At 38.9% G+C, this 13,600-nt stretch overlaps 1 protein-coding gene across 1 annotated transcript; it reads left to right on the top strand.

The window, feature by feature from the left end:
• Positions 1-4,845: 4,845 nt before the first annotated feature.
• LOC140226666 (uncharacterized) lies at positions 4,846-12,091 on the top strand. Its single transcript, XM_072307107.1, has 2 exons — positions 4,846-4,932; positions 8,315-12,091. Exon 2 carries the CDS (start codon positions 8,336-8,338, stop codon positions 12,089-12,091), a length of 3,756 nt encoding a protein of 1,251 aa, XP_072163208.1. The 5' UTR covers positions 4,846-4,932; positions 8,315-8,335.
• Positions 12,092-13,600: the final 1,509 nt, after the last annotated feature.

The following is a 13,600-nucleotide window of genomic DNA, read 5'->3' as shown; positions in this document are numbered from 1 at the left end:
ATTATCCGCATTATTGAGTTTATGAAAGGGGTATTAGAGTCGCGGCCCTGCTTTCAACAAGGACGACCTTTCTTCAAAATGTAAAGGGAAACGATGAAGTGACTTCAATTATTGGGGACGATTTTTTTTTTCGTTGTATATGCTCCGATAACATGTTACTCAACCAGAATTAGCTCGATCTCCTCGCTCAACTGGCGAGCAATAAAGCAGTTTTGTAAATGATACTGATCCTTATAATAATCATCATTATAATCATAAACAAAATGATAAAAGCATTGAAGAAATAATAATAATGCTTTCAATGATAGTAACATTCGCTATAAATCTTAAATTCCAATTATTTTTTTTCGGGGTTGATGTTCACACAAGTCATATCAGTGTTGTGCCCTTGGTCTGGTAATTGAACCAGTCACTTTATTTCTCACAGCATTACAATCAATGAAATGTAATTTTATGAATATAGTGATGATTACTTATTCGACCCTTTTCCAATTTCATCTCTTTCGAAGCATTGGTTGAGAAAGAAATAATAGTTGTCCGTATTGATTTCTAAAAACTAGGATTTTGCATAACTACATAATTTCACACATAATTCATAAAATGTGAACATAATCAAATGGAAATAGCTTGAAATCTAATTGGCCACCACTTCGGCAGATTATACAGAGTACTTGTCAGGAAAGCAAATGCCGTATCTTCGAAGGAAATACTGGATGAACTATTACCGTATTTGCGGAGTGAATTTGGGCAAAGCAATTATCGGTGGAGCAAATGCTGACGGAGCAAAATGTCGGCAGAGCGAATGACGGATAAGCAAACCAATGTTGTTGTTGTTGTTTTTTTTTTTTTTTTTTGGTCTGTTTTTTGTTTGTTTCTTTGTTTTGTTTCTTTTTTTTTAATAAACAATCACCTGCAAAACATTTTGTGACCGTGCACCTCAAAACGAACATAAAGTCGCACACACTGATTTTGCGTGAGGACTAAAAATAAGTGAAATGGGTCAACCTAGCCGAAGTTGACTTTTTCATATTTTCTGAAAGAGCGGGTCTTCTTTTACATTATGCTTAAATTTGGTATCATAAAACGGGCAGGAAAGTATGTTTTTTAAGCAGTTAATCTCGAACATTTGTGGTAGAATAGTGTGGTTAGGTGTGTCTTTAGAATCCCTTTTTCATTTCTGAAAAACCTTTTGCACACTCTTCACTTTCAACTCTAATAACTTTTGAAAGAATAGTGCTACTGCTTTGAAAATTGGCATTGATTATGGACAGAATGTGTTAATGAGGCCTGCTTAATTTCACTTTAATCTGATAATCCCTTCATTGTTGTTACTCTGGTGGTTTACTTCCTGTTTTTTGTCCCATTCATCGCACAGCCAGCACGGTTTGGTAAAGATTAGGCGCTTGAATAGACACTGTACTTCAGAGCCTCTTTTCTGTTAATATTCAGTTCACATTTTTCCTGAGTTTGTGCTTTCTTTCCAATATTTAGATAGGTTAGGAAATTCCATTTGATTTCAGTTATACATCATTTTAAAGCTTAAAGTGTGTTCTTTCAGAATATGGTCTCAACTAAAATTTCAAGTCTGGCGAATGTTTGTTTGTTTTGAGAACGGTGCAGGGTCACATTTGCCGGCTGTGCATATGTCATGGAATCTTTCCATTCACTTCCTGAATCAGTGCAACAATAAGCGATCAAGAACCCTAATCGCTTTGTAAACATATTCACTATGTGAGTGAGTGATTAAAAAACATGTCATAAAGTGATCATACTGGAAAACAAACACAAAATACACAAAACCAAACCAGCAAAACAAAGAATGACTCAAATACTAGTAAGGTAACAGCTGAAAGATAGAGGGTACCATTTAGACAGTGTCAACGCTTTCTTGAATTTGAGTGTATTCACCCCTTGCCCCCACCTCCTTGAAAAGAAAATATGGGCGTGTGACTAATAAAGTCTGTTCAAAGTCTATGACAAAATTTGAGTCATATTGAGGGACAACCACAAGAGGGAACCCTGTAAGCAAACCTATGGTAAAAAAAAAAAAAATCTCGGGGCATCAAAGGCGGCGAAATATGTTTTCTGGGGGGGGGGGGGGGAAGGGAAGCATTTAGTACTCGGAAAATTGCATTTTGTGCCCAGAAAAAGAATGGTATTTTTGCGAATTTTCATTTTTATTTTTTTTCTATTTTTTTTCTATTTTATTTTATTTTTTTTTTTGGGGGGGGGCAATATTGCCCCATGTCACGTCCCCCCCCCCCCACCCCCGTTGTGCAGCCCTTGCGAGGCATGATCACGAAATTTTGCAGTTTTGGCTGATGTTACCAAAATTTGATAGTTTTGGAGAAGAAATAATCACAGGGCTGCTAAAAGTCATGAAGCTTTGTCAGTAAAAACCAGTTAGGTGTTTTTACAATTCTTATGGTTTATCAAAAACTGTACTTAGGCTTTAAAACTAAAGTATAGTTTTGGAAATCCTAAATAATAAAATCCCTAATTGATTTTATTTTTTAGAGCTTTATGAGCTCCAACAGCCCTGTGAATTACTTTCATTCAAAACCATCAATTTGGGGGAGTATTCGCAAAAAAGTAATATCTCAGGAGTAGGCCTAACACGAGATATGTAGCATACATTGGATTATTTACACAGCTCTTTCTAGTCTTCGTCCATTGATTACCCAAAATTCGTCATTAACAGCAACTTTAGGTCTGATTTTTTTTTTCCTGGTGTCTTGAATCATTCAGTTTTCAAAAGAAGAAAACGATCCCCCTTCAAACCAAAACTCTGAACTGGCTTTAAAATTCAATGAGGCCGACATAGTTTTAGTGTGACTAAAGAAATTTTTATCAATCTTTTAAGAACCTGAAAATTATCACTCCAAACACAGGGGAAAAATTTCAAACACACCTAAAGTTATTGTTAATAACAGATCTTGAATCAACAATGAACAACCCCTTAAGGGAGGTCTGTCCATAATCCTATATGGTAAAGATCCGAGATATTACATTTCTGCGAATATTCCTAAAAGTAAAATGGTTCTGGAGAACATAGTTCACAGGGCTGCTCGAAGTTGTATGGCTCTATAAAAAAGTTCAAATCGGAATTTTGTTATCATTTTCGTATTTTTGTCGATTTCTAAAACTTTACTATAAAATTGTTTTTTACTCCTGCATTATTTAATAGGTAATGAACCGTTTTCATGGTATTCAAGATATGATACAACGGCTTATACTAAATGGCCGGGTAAATTTCGTGATTGTTGCGTGTTAATGTCTGAATTACGTTGTCAACTTATGGGGTCTTTGTTAAAGACAGCCAATCCCTTTTGCATGCAAATTTTTGAAAAATTGGTGAAAACACTTACGTATGGAAGAAAACATTATTTGGAAACCCCCTGTAAATTTTGAACTCAAGAGGGTCTTATTTGTTTAGTTCAATTGACCGTTAAGATTTGATTCATTTTTTCGTACTACAAAAAAAAAAATACAAATCTAAACTACTAGTCTAGTTGTACAGACCTGTGTGATGCACTTAGTTGCACATGTAGTTCATGTATAAAGTGGTGTGTTGTTATTTGCCATCGATAACAAAGTAAGAGAAGCTAGTGAATTCTTCTTTTCTGACAGCTTTCACATGCATATCTTTTGTTGGAAGTATAAGTATCATATTACAACCACATGGAAATTAATGTATGCAGCTGTGCCTAGTACACAGAATACGTTACAGTGAGCGTTTGGTGCGTTATTTGAATTTTAGCGGCTAACAACATTTAAATATCACAGAAATGTTATAGCTTTACAATAGGCTTGTCATTCAGGTGGAATATACCATGTTCTGTGCTATTTGGAAAAGAATGCAAAAGGGATGGCCCATCTTTCAATTAAAAGAAAAAAAACCTCTGAAAATGTAAAAGCTTCATGCTCTGTGCGATGGTTACCCGAAACTTCCGTTTAGCATGCACAAGCCGAATAGCTGGCAGAGTCGCATCGTCACAAGCAGTGCTGCAGACTTTACACACCAATGGCCTGCGAATTTAACAGCATAGGTTTGACTGTGTGGAGCTGGCCTAAGCAACTATTTGGCCCCAAGGTCGTGTTCGCTTGCCTTGTGACCCCGCTCTAATCGCATTCAGCGTCACGGCAACCACTTGGTATTATGGGGGAGCAGCGTTGGAAACACGCTGGTGAGAGACGTGCGCTGGTTTGCTGCAGAAAAGAATTTGGATGATTCCTCTTAAAGTCCCAGTGTAAATGGTAATAATAGTAATAATAATAATAATAATAATAATAATAATAATAATAATAATAATAATAATCATATTAATACAGGTTATTGGTATGGCACTGTTCGCCGCAATATCACAGCTGTTACAATATATGAGTAAAACAAGAAAATTAAAGGCAGTTCAGATCTTATATAACAACTATTCATTTTATTAAAAAAAGGTGTCCAAAAGTATTTCTTAAAAGTGTCAATGTTTGTAATTTGTCTAATGGGTAAGGATAAGGTATTACACGTCGATGACGCTGCAATTATGAATAGTTTATCAACAGAGATAAACTGGGATCTGGGAATTTCAAGTCCTAATGTGTCTTGGGAAGGACGGAGGTTATTTTTGTTTGTTTGTCTTCATTTGTTTTTACTTTTTGGGAGGGGGGCAATGGAGGTATGAAAAGAGCTAAAGAAGAGGGGTGATGAGTAAAATGCCAATGGATTCATTCTATCAAATATTTTAATCCATGAGTGTATCTGCTCTCTGATTCGCAGAATCTCCAACGATGGACGTCCTTTGTGTTGGTGTTGAGCGAGATCCTCCGAATTCCAAGGCAGCGTGTCGGCAGAAGCTTTCGCAAGACCATCTCACAGCTCGCTTTCTTCTCCTCCTGGTTTGTGGAGATGTGGAGTCAAATCCTGGACCTAACTCCGACGTAAGTGCATTTTTGGGGTTAAACAGTGACAATTCCCTGGTAAAGTTCCAGCTTTGGCCAGTTACAAATTACTTTTAATACAAAGAGAAAATGTTTAGAAGAACAACAGTGATAATTTGACCCGAATTGTACAAAGATAAAGTAGTTATGAAAATGGGAAGTTTTGATAAATTTCTCAATCTAGTTCTTGAACATGGACTTTGAATATGCAAGTGAGTGAGTTGATGACACGAGCTTTACCATTTTAATAGGTACTGTACCTAAAGAAAATAGAAAATCCCACATTTCTGCCATACAAATGCATTCTATTACACCGCTCACACTGAATAAGAAATTAGTGGAAGGTCAAACATATTAGGATCTAAAACCCGGGGGCAAATTTATTTGAGTGAAAAAAAAAATCTTATTTTGCATTACTTTTTCATACAAATTCAATGGAAAAATGTGAGATGATGACATCTTGAAATCACAGATTTGTATGCGCTATCATCACCACTGTTAAATAATTTTTTAATGAAAATTATCGAAAATTCGGAATTTAGTTTTTTCTTAATTATTCGTCCGTTTTGTACCGAAAATGTTCCCTTTTCCTCTTCAACTTCTACGCTTTGCTTTACAACTTGTCTAAAAAGGATCTGAACTCATTCTTTAAAATCTGACGTCATGCACTCCCAAGCACACATTGCTAATAATACATTTTTGTTTTAAATGGATCACGCACTATCACGTTTATAAGGTAAGAAAATTACCGTGTTTTGCATGGCTATATTGATTAATGAATGTGCAATTACTGCTGATTAACAATCGGAGTAAGTTTCTCTTTTCTATGACAGCCAACGTGGAGGTTAAAATGGGCTCCAAGTAGAGGTCTAGGGGCACATTTTCTCTGTAGCCGCATTTACACCTACTTACAGCGCGATTTTTTAAAATCGCAATATTTTGGTTCCATCGTTTACACTTGCGCAAAAGCATGCGAAGTTTGAGCTTCACGAAACATCGCGATGTTTTGGTCGGTAGAGCGCATGTGTAATTTACCTCTCTTCAAAGCGGGTTATTCGCTTCCCACCTCCCTGTTATTCGTATTCACCGCAGTAACAATGCAGTCTATTTTGTCCACAGCTAGCTAACTGGTTGGAACGTTGAGCCAGGGCTTTTTATCAGTCCAATGCACACATAAATTTGTGTTTCCCGAGAGAATAAACTTACGGTAAAACTATAGAGCTTGCTATATATATAGATCACATACGTATATTAGCAGGTGTGTAAAACTTCAGCTTAGTATGGGAAAGTTGATGAAAGTAGCATTTTAGAGGATCATGGAATTTCGCCGATATGACGAAAGTGAGAAGTAGGTTCGTTTTTTAGCACTAGTATTATCAGGCGACAGCAAGAACTCACTATTGTTTTACCGACACTTGTTACGTACTCCTGTTTTCCACAAAATCAACGTATATCGAGAGCGATATGGGCACTCCCAAAATCAACGCATTTCTGGGAAAACATTATTTTGTTAAGTCGTTATAGGGTGATTATGCGTGGTTGGAGAATTTGAAGTTTGTCACTAGTTTTCATATACAATATAGTTTCATCAGGGAGGTGAGAGACCACGAGCCGAGGATCAGCCGTTTTACCCGTACCTGCAGCATGTACCCTGTACTCTGGCCAGCGGCCGACGTACCCTCTACATGTTCTACAGAGGGATCGGGAGCGCGCGTAAACATCCCGCCGGTGCAATCCGATACCGAAAGTCACGTGATGAAAAATCGCGATATTTCTGCGGCTTGGGTTTACACTCTCTAACTTTGCCTCAAACATCGCGATGTTTCAAAAAAGCGCACTCCGGCTGGCGATTTTTCTGGCGATGTTTCGAGGGCGTTTGGGTGTAGATGCTTAGCAACTTGCACCCAAATGTCGCGATTTTAGAAAAATCGCGATTTTTCTAAGCAAGTGTAAACCTTCAATGACCATTTCAACGGCCTACCTCTATTATTTTAATAAACAAGTTATATGACCTTAGCGTCATAGATCCCTAGAGCCGTAAATCTGAATTACTAAAAGTAATAATAATAAATATTATAATTTCTATTATCATTTTTATCATTATTATTCATAAAGGCCGCTGATTTGTTGGGACATTGGAAGTTAAACTCACAAAATGTGCTGACATGCAAATTCACTGTTGTTGTTGTTTTACCCTTTGTGGGTCAGGGTGCACATTGGAATTGATTTCATCGATACTCATTTAAACATGAATATATATTTTGTGTGTTGCGTCACAGAAAGGGATTTTTAACAAGAAAGCAATTTGAAGATGCATAGATTATTCATGTAGGCTATTATTACCTACCAAAAATGATGAAGTTACGGACCTTTTTTCAACTTTTTTTCGATTTTATTCAAAAGCACTATTTTTTTTATTTTTTTTTTTTTTTTGCTTCTCAGATATAAACGCTAATGACCAACAACGAGAGCTCTTAACTCCTTTTAGGCCAAAATGTGCAATAATAGTCAAAAGTACACACTTAAACTTAATTGTAGCACGCACTTGTCATCCATTGTAGAGAATATCGCTGTGTTTCCTAAGAAAATTTCTTTTACCTGATTTCAATGTAAAACATGATTCAACATGTATAATATCATTCTATTCGTATATACAGTACTCTCCGCGTAATCGGGTATCGCTTAAACGGGTACTCCGTTTAATTGGGTAGTAATGTCAAAATCAGTTCCAATGCACATTAAAATTACCTGATAATCGGGTTGCCTCTCCGCATAAATGGGTAAATAATATTCTTCTAATCTAATTTCTACCCACATTTTATCGCAGATATGACACTTTAAGAAATCATGAATGTCAAATTTCCCACGGGTAATGGCATTCTCTGCTTAAGCAAAGAAGACGATCATTTGTGGAGTGATTAGAAATGAAAACACATGTACCAGTACCAACTTGCCACACGTAAACGAATATTACACAATGTAGCTGGCACTCACAATTGCACAGACAGACAGGAGTTGAACACACTTGCGCTCCGAATGTGCCGTATACAAATTACAAGCATGCGTGTTATGCATACAGTGTAGGTGTTTGGTGCAGTGTACAATGTATGTACATACACATTGTGTGTGTCCAAGGTGAATGAGACGTGTTCTTCTGTTAATCGGGTACTCCGCTTAATCGGGTAAGAAACGCTCTGCCCGAGCCTACCCAATTATGCGGAGAGTACTGTACCAGTCTTCAGTGCAATAACTGAAAATTATGCAAAGTTTTGTTCATATTCATGTAAAACAGAGATAAGGTCCAAACAAAAACAAAGCCTACAATAAATGGTACAATTACCATAGTATTATTTTCAAGAGTGTAATCTCTTTCTGTATCAAGGGACAAACTGGTGAAGACAAGATGTTGGAGCTGCCCGCTCTCGGTAGACCGATGCAGCTTGGAATGCTCTACGACTGTCGTGATGATAAGCTTATTCCCGGCTTCACGCTGTGGGACCCGGAAGTATTGAAGGACAACCGTGACGTCCATAGCCAACAAGGGACCTACTTCAACGTCATTACGTCAGACAGCATCAATAGCAAGTCGTCGGCCTTGAATATTGAGGCTTCTCTGAAAGCGAGCTTCATGGGCGGCCTGGTTGAGGTGAGTGGTTCGGCCAAATTCATCAACGACAAGACGACGTCTAGTCGACAGTCCCGCATTACACTTCAATACAAGACCACGACAAGGTTTGAACAGTTGACAATGAAACATCTAGGAGGAGACAATGTGAAATATCCGTATGCATTTGATCAAGGTGTAGGTACGCATGTCGTAACAGCCATTTTGTACGGTGCACAAGCTTTCTTTGTATTTGACAGGTATCTGAAGAAAGACGAGAGCGACCAGCGTATGCACGGGCACCTAAATGCAATCATCGAGAAAATTCCAAGATTCAGCATAAAAGGCGAAGGTGACCTGAAACTCACAGAAAACGAGAAAGAAGAAGCTGACAAGCTCCAGTGCAAATTCTATGGCGATTTTGCGCTTAAGAGCAACCCTGCAAGCTACGAGGAGGCTGTGGTGATCTATACCCAGCTACCATCAATGCTGGGAGATAACGGAGAGTTCGCTGTTCCTCTGACGGTATGGCTGTATCCGTTGTCGAAGTTAGACAGCAAGGCAGCAAAACTTTTCAGAGATATCAGTGTGAACATTATCGGACAGGTCCAGAATATTCTAGAATGTTTTGATCAGTGGAAAATGAGATGTGACGATTTGGTCAAAAACAACGTCTGCACGGATTTTCCCATGTTCGCCGAGAAGCTGGATCTCTTCAGAAAGTTGCTACTCGAATTCAAGCAGGGTTTCCAGCGAAAGATTGCCCGGGCAATACCAAAAGTTCGTGGAGGTGAAGCAGTAGAACAATTACTGATAGACATCATTTCTCACTGTGAGAAATCCCCTTTTAATTCGCGACTTGTACAACACTGGCTGAAATGCAGAGAAAATGAGATGTACACCGTAAAAACCTTCATGAAAGGTTTGGCCTCCTTCAGAATAATTCGCTCTCGGGAAGACCTGCATGAACTGTATGAACACGTAGTGGCGTTTTCTTTCTCCTCATTGGGGCTAGAAGATGATTACCTCAACGTCCTTTCACGCTTCATCAGGACACTAACAGAAGAGTCTTATACACCACAGAAAGAATGGTTTGACACTGTGGCAACGACGAAGAAAATGAGAATGAAAGCCAAACAGTTCAAGGACTTTGCAAGTGTGAACAGTACCTCAGAGAAGACCACATTTGTTATACTGGGGTTTGATGATGGCGAAGAATCGACCGCCGAAGGTGGCTCACTCTTTCACTACGAGCAGGGCGTCCTCACCACAAAAGACTTTGAACCTCCTGGTGTACCTGGAAAACCAGAAATTCTCAAGACATATCATGATTCTGCGATACTCAAATGGACCGCGCCACAGACTTGGCTTGCATGCATACAATATTACCTTGTAAAGTACAGGGAGACGTCACCAACACACGATCCTGAATGGCGTGAGTTCAGGACAGATAGTACAGCTACTCTTGCAACCGTACCGGAATTAAAGCCAAACATCACATACGAATTCTCGGTAGCAGCGATTTATGAGATTTGTCATTCCCAGTGTGGCGCAGTGAGTAATGTTGCTACGACCCTTCCTTCGAGCCCTCCACATAATGTGCGAATAAAACAAGTTTCTAGGGCTAGCATCACGGTGGTTTGGAATAAGCCTGATGTGCTAGGGGAAGGCGTTAGAGTGGTGAGATACAGAGTGAGTTGCATCCCGACAGTTGGCACAGATCCAGATCATGTGTTGCTGACCGAAAGCGAAGGAGATGTTTGTTTGTGCACAATAGAAGACCTTGACCCAGGAACTACCTACAAAGTATCAGTCTCTGCTTTGTGTGGAACAGAAAAGCACAACGCTTTTTCCGAACCCGTAGAAATGAATTTAGTTACTGCAGTAAACGAACGCATGGAAAACTTCAGAGAGCTGATAGCACAGTGCGATACCCTGAAGGAAGGAGATCGTTCCAAAGGGGAACCATCTTTGTACAAGCTTTACATGACTAAAGGAGTGCATGGTGCACGCAGTAAATACCAGAGCTACTACTTCGGTCGAAGGAATGCAGCAAAACGACATTTGGTTGCAATGGTCGTCGGAGCGACAGGTGCAGGAAAGAGCACTCTGATCAATGGCATGGTCAACTACATCTTTGACGTTGACTGGAATGACAGCTTTCGTTTCAAGATCATTGCCGACGAGGGAGAGAACAGGGCTGGCGGCCAGGCACATAGCCAGACTCAGATGATCACCTCGTACACCATTAATCCAACAAAGTGGTCAATTCTCGATTTCAGATTGACGATAATTGACACACCAGGATTCGGTGACACGAGGGGCATCGAACGAGACAAAGCCATCGTTGATCAGGTTCGTGACTTCTTCGCAGATTCATCTCTCCATCACGTTGACCACATAAATGTCATTGGCTTTGTCACTCAATCATCCCTTACAAGGTTAACCCCTACTCAGAAGTATGTGTTTGACTCCGTCTTGGCAATCTTCGGCAAGGACATCGAACAAAACATTATGATGCTCGTGACATTTGCCGATGGACAGAAACCTCCTATTATAGACGCGATCGAAGCAGCGAACATTCCATGCTTGAACAACGTATTCAAATTCAACAATTCTGCTTTGTTTGCTAATAAAACTGGTATTGATCAACCTTCAGGTGGCAAGAGTAGCTACGGGGTCGTGGGGAAAAACGTCAACGACGTGGAAGAAGGAAACGCAGATTACTTTGACAAAATGTTCTGGAAGATGGGGGTCCAGAACATGCGGCTTTTCTTCCAGGCTTTGAGTCAGATTGAGCCAAAGAGTCTTTCGCTTACACAAGAAGTCCTGAAGGAACGTCAGCGCATGGAAGCAGCAGTGGAAGGTCTACAGTTACAGGTCCAGATGGGATTACGTAAGCTGGATGAATTGCAAGAGGAGAAGAGGATCCTGGAGCAGCATGAGGCGGAAATTGAAGCAAATAAGGAGTTTGAGTACGTTGTGGATGTTCAGAAGAGTGAGAAGATCGCCATTGTAGGAGAACATACCACCAATTGTTCCCGTTGCCACTTTACATGTCATTATCCATGTCCTATCGCTGATGACAAGAAGAAAGCACACTGTAAGGCCATGAAAAAAGATGGAACATGTGCCGTATGTCCTGGAAAATGTGTTTGGAATGTTCACTTTAATCAGGCTTACAAATTTGTGCAGTACACTGAGAAGGAGACACGGACTTTTGCGAATCTCGGCAGACGTTACAAAGACGCAACTGGCAAGAAGCTGACTGTAGAACAAGTTGTTATGAAACATCAAGAAGAATTCCTGAGCGTACAGGAATGCATGTTTCAACCAATCACTGAATTACACAGGAGCCTCAAACGTCTGGAAGAAATCGCGTTAAGGCCAAACCCTCTCAGTACTTTGGACTACGTGGATCTCTTGATTGAGTCGGAAAAACGTGAAGCAAAATCAGGATGGAAAAGTCGTGTTAAGGCTCTCCAGTACTTGCGCAAGAGGGAAGAAATCCGGTCCCAAATAAGGCAAGCGAATTACAATCCCTTTCAGCGGTAAAAGGAATGGAAAGAAGAAGAAAAGAGTTTCGGCGAGTTTTTGCTATTTTCTTTCCTGCCCACTTTGAAGTGGCAGTGGTAGTCACAGCAGTGGTTGACTTCTCTGCGTAAATTCACCTGTATCAATGATGGCCTGCACAAAACAATCGGGTACAGACTTAAACTGAAAACATGTTAATGAAAGTTGAGCAGTGCTCATCTACTGCTTTCTTAAACTCTCATTTAGTTTTTTGATTCTTGATTGAAACATTTTTTGAAAGATTTTCTTGGGTATATTTCAACGTTTATATGAATAGTCGTATAGGTGTTAGATTTTGATTTGTCGGTCTCAAGAATCTTTGAAAAAAAAAAGTTTACTTGCTTGTAATCTACTCTTGCAAATTACTCAAACAAGGGAACCATTTGTATTTCAATGTTTTACAAATGGTGTTGAAGTTTTATATCATGTATAAGATCAAAACGTGTTTTTTTTATCATAATAGAAAATACACAGAAACATACAATTAGCTAATTGTCTCTCAAAGAGGCAACCGGGGCAAAGACCCCATTCCCTCAACGGCTCAATGGCCTAATTTTCAAATCAGATAATTTCCCTGCTCTTTGAGCTGAGAGATGTAACAAGGAGTTTACTACGAAAATGATTAACGTCCATAGGAAGAATTAAACGCCCTGCTCCCTACCCAGAAACGATTTACCCCGCAAAACTAAAGCAACACGACTTTGTTATGGTTAATAATGAAGATAACAGAGCTGTTGCATTTTTTTTTGACCATTCTTCCTTACAATGATGGTACTTTCGAAGCAGCACAATTTCTACAATATTACCCTGTACAGATTGTTCCTCTTTGGCATTAATAATTGAATTTGTTTTTGGCAGGAAATATATTGTACAGATGTTTTCCTTTGAATGAAAATAATGGTCAAATCGGTCGACTTGTAAATGTCATAATTAGTTTTGACCGGTCTGGTTGCGCCAGATGATATAACATCAGGAATAAGAAATGTCATTAAAGCCACAAATGTGGGCTGCGTAGCGTGTACGTGGATGGGTTAAAAATTTTTGAGAAAAGACATTTTTGTATCTCATGAGAAGACAGCATATAATGCAAATATTTCAAAAGGCTGTTGTAGTTTTTGTGTTTTTCTGTAATTTTTTGCTGTCCTTACATGTGTTCCACATCTATTGTTATGCACTACTGTTCTTCAACCTTTAATAGACAGACTTGAATTCGAGTTTCTACGATTTGTAATTGTAATATCACCAAGTTTTCGTAATGCATTTTAAAGCTTATTATTGGTATGGTTACGAACATTCCAGAAATCTATCAAATATACAACATCATATTTTTCTATACTTTCAAATAATGCAAAATAAATAATGGTGTGGGTTACGCGTGGAGATAAAAATTTTGTGAAGTTCGTTATGATGTTTCGTGTAAAACTTGTATGGTAGCTTCCTTTATTCATAAGGTTCGTGCACATTTTATTGGTGTGTAAGTTTTGTTAATAG

This window comes from Diadema setosum, chromosome 3 (assembly GCF_964275005.1).
Source record: "Diadema setosum chromosome 3, eeDiaSeto1, whole genome shotgun sequence".
In the NCBI taxonomy this organism is placed as follows: Eukaryota; Metazoa; Echinodermata; class Echinoidea; order Diadematoida; family Diadematidae; genus Diadema; species Diadema setosum.
This window is presented reverse-complemented; position numbering and strand designations above follow the sequence as displayed.

Coding starts and splice junctions, on each gene's coding strand:
- LOC140226666 (XM_072307107.1), top strand. CDS start 8,336: ATGTTGGAGCTGCCCGCTCTCGGTAGACCGATGCAGCTTGGAATGCTC.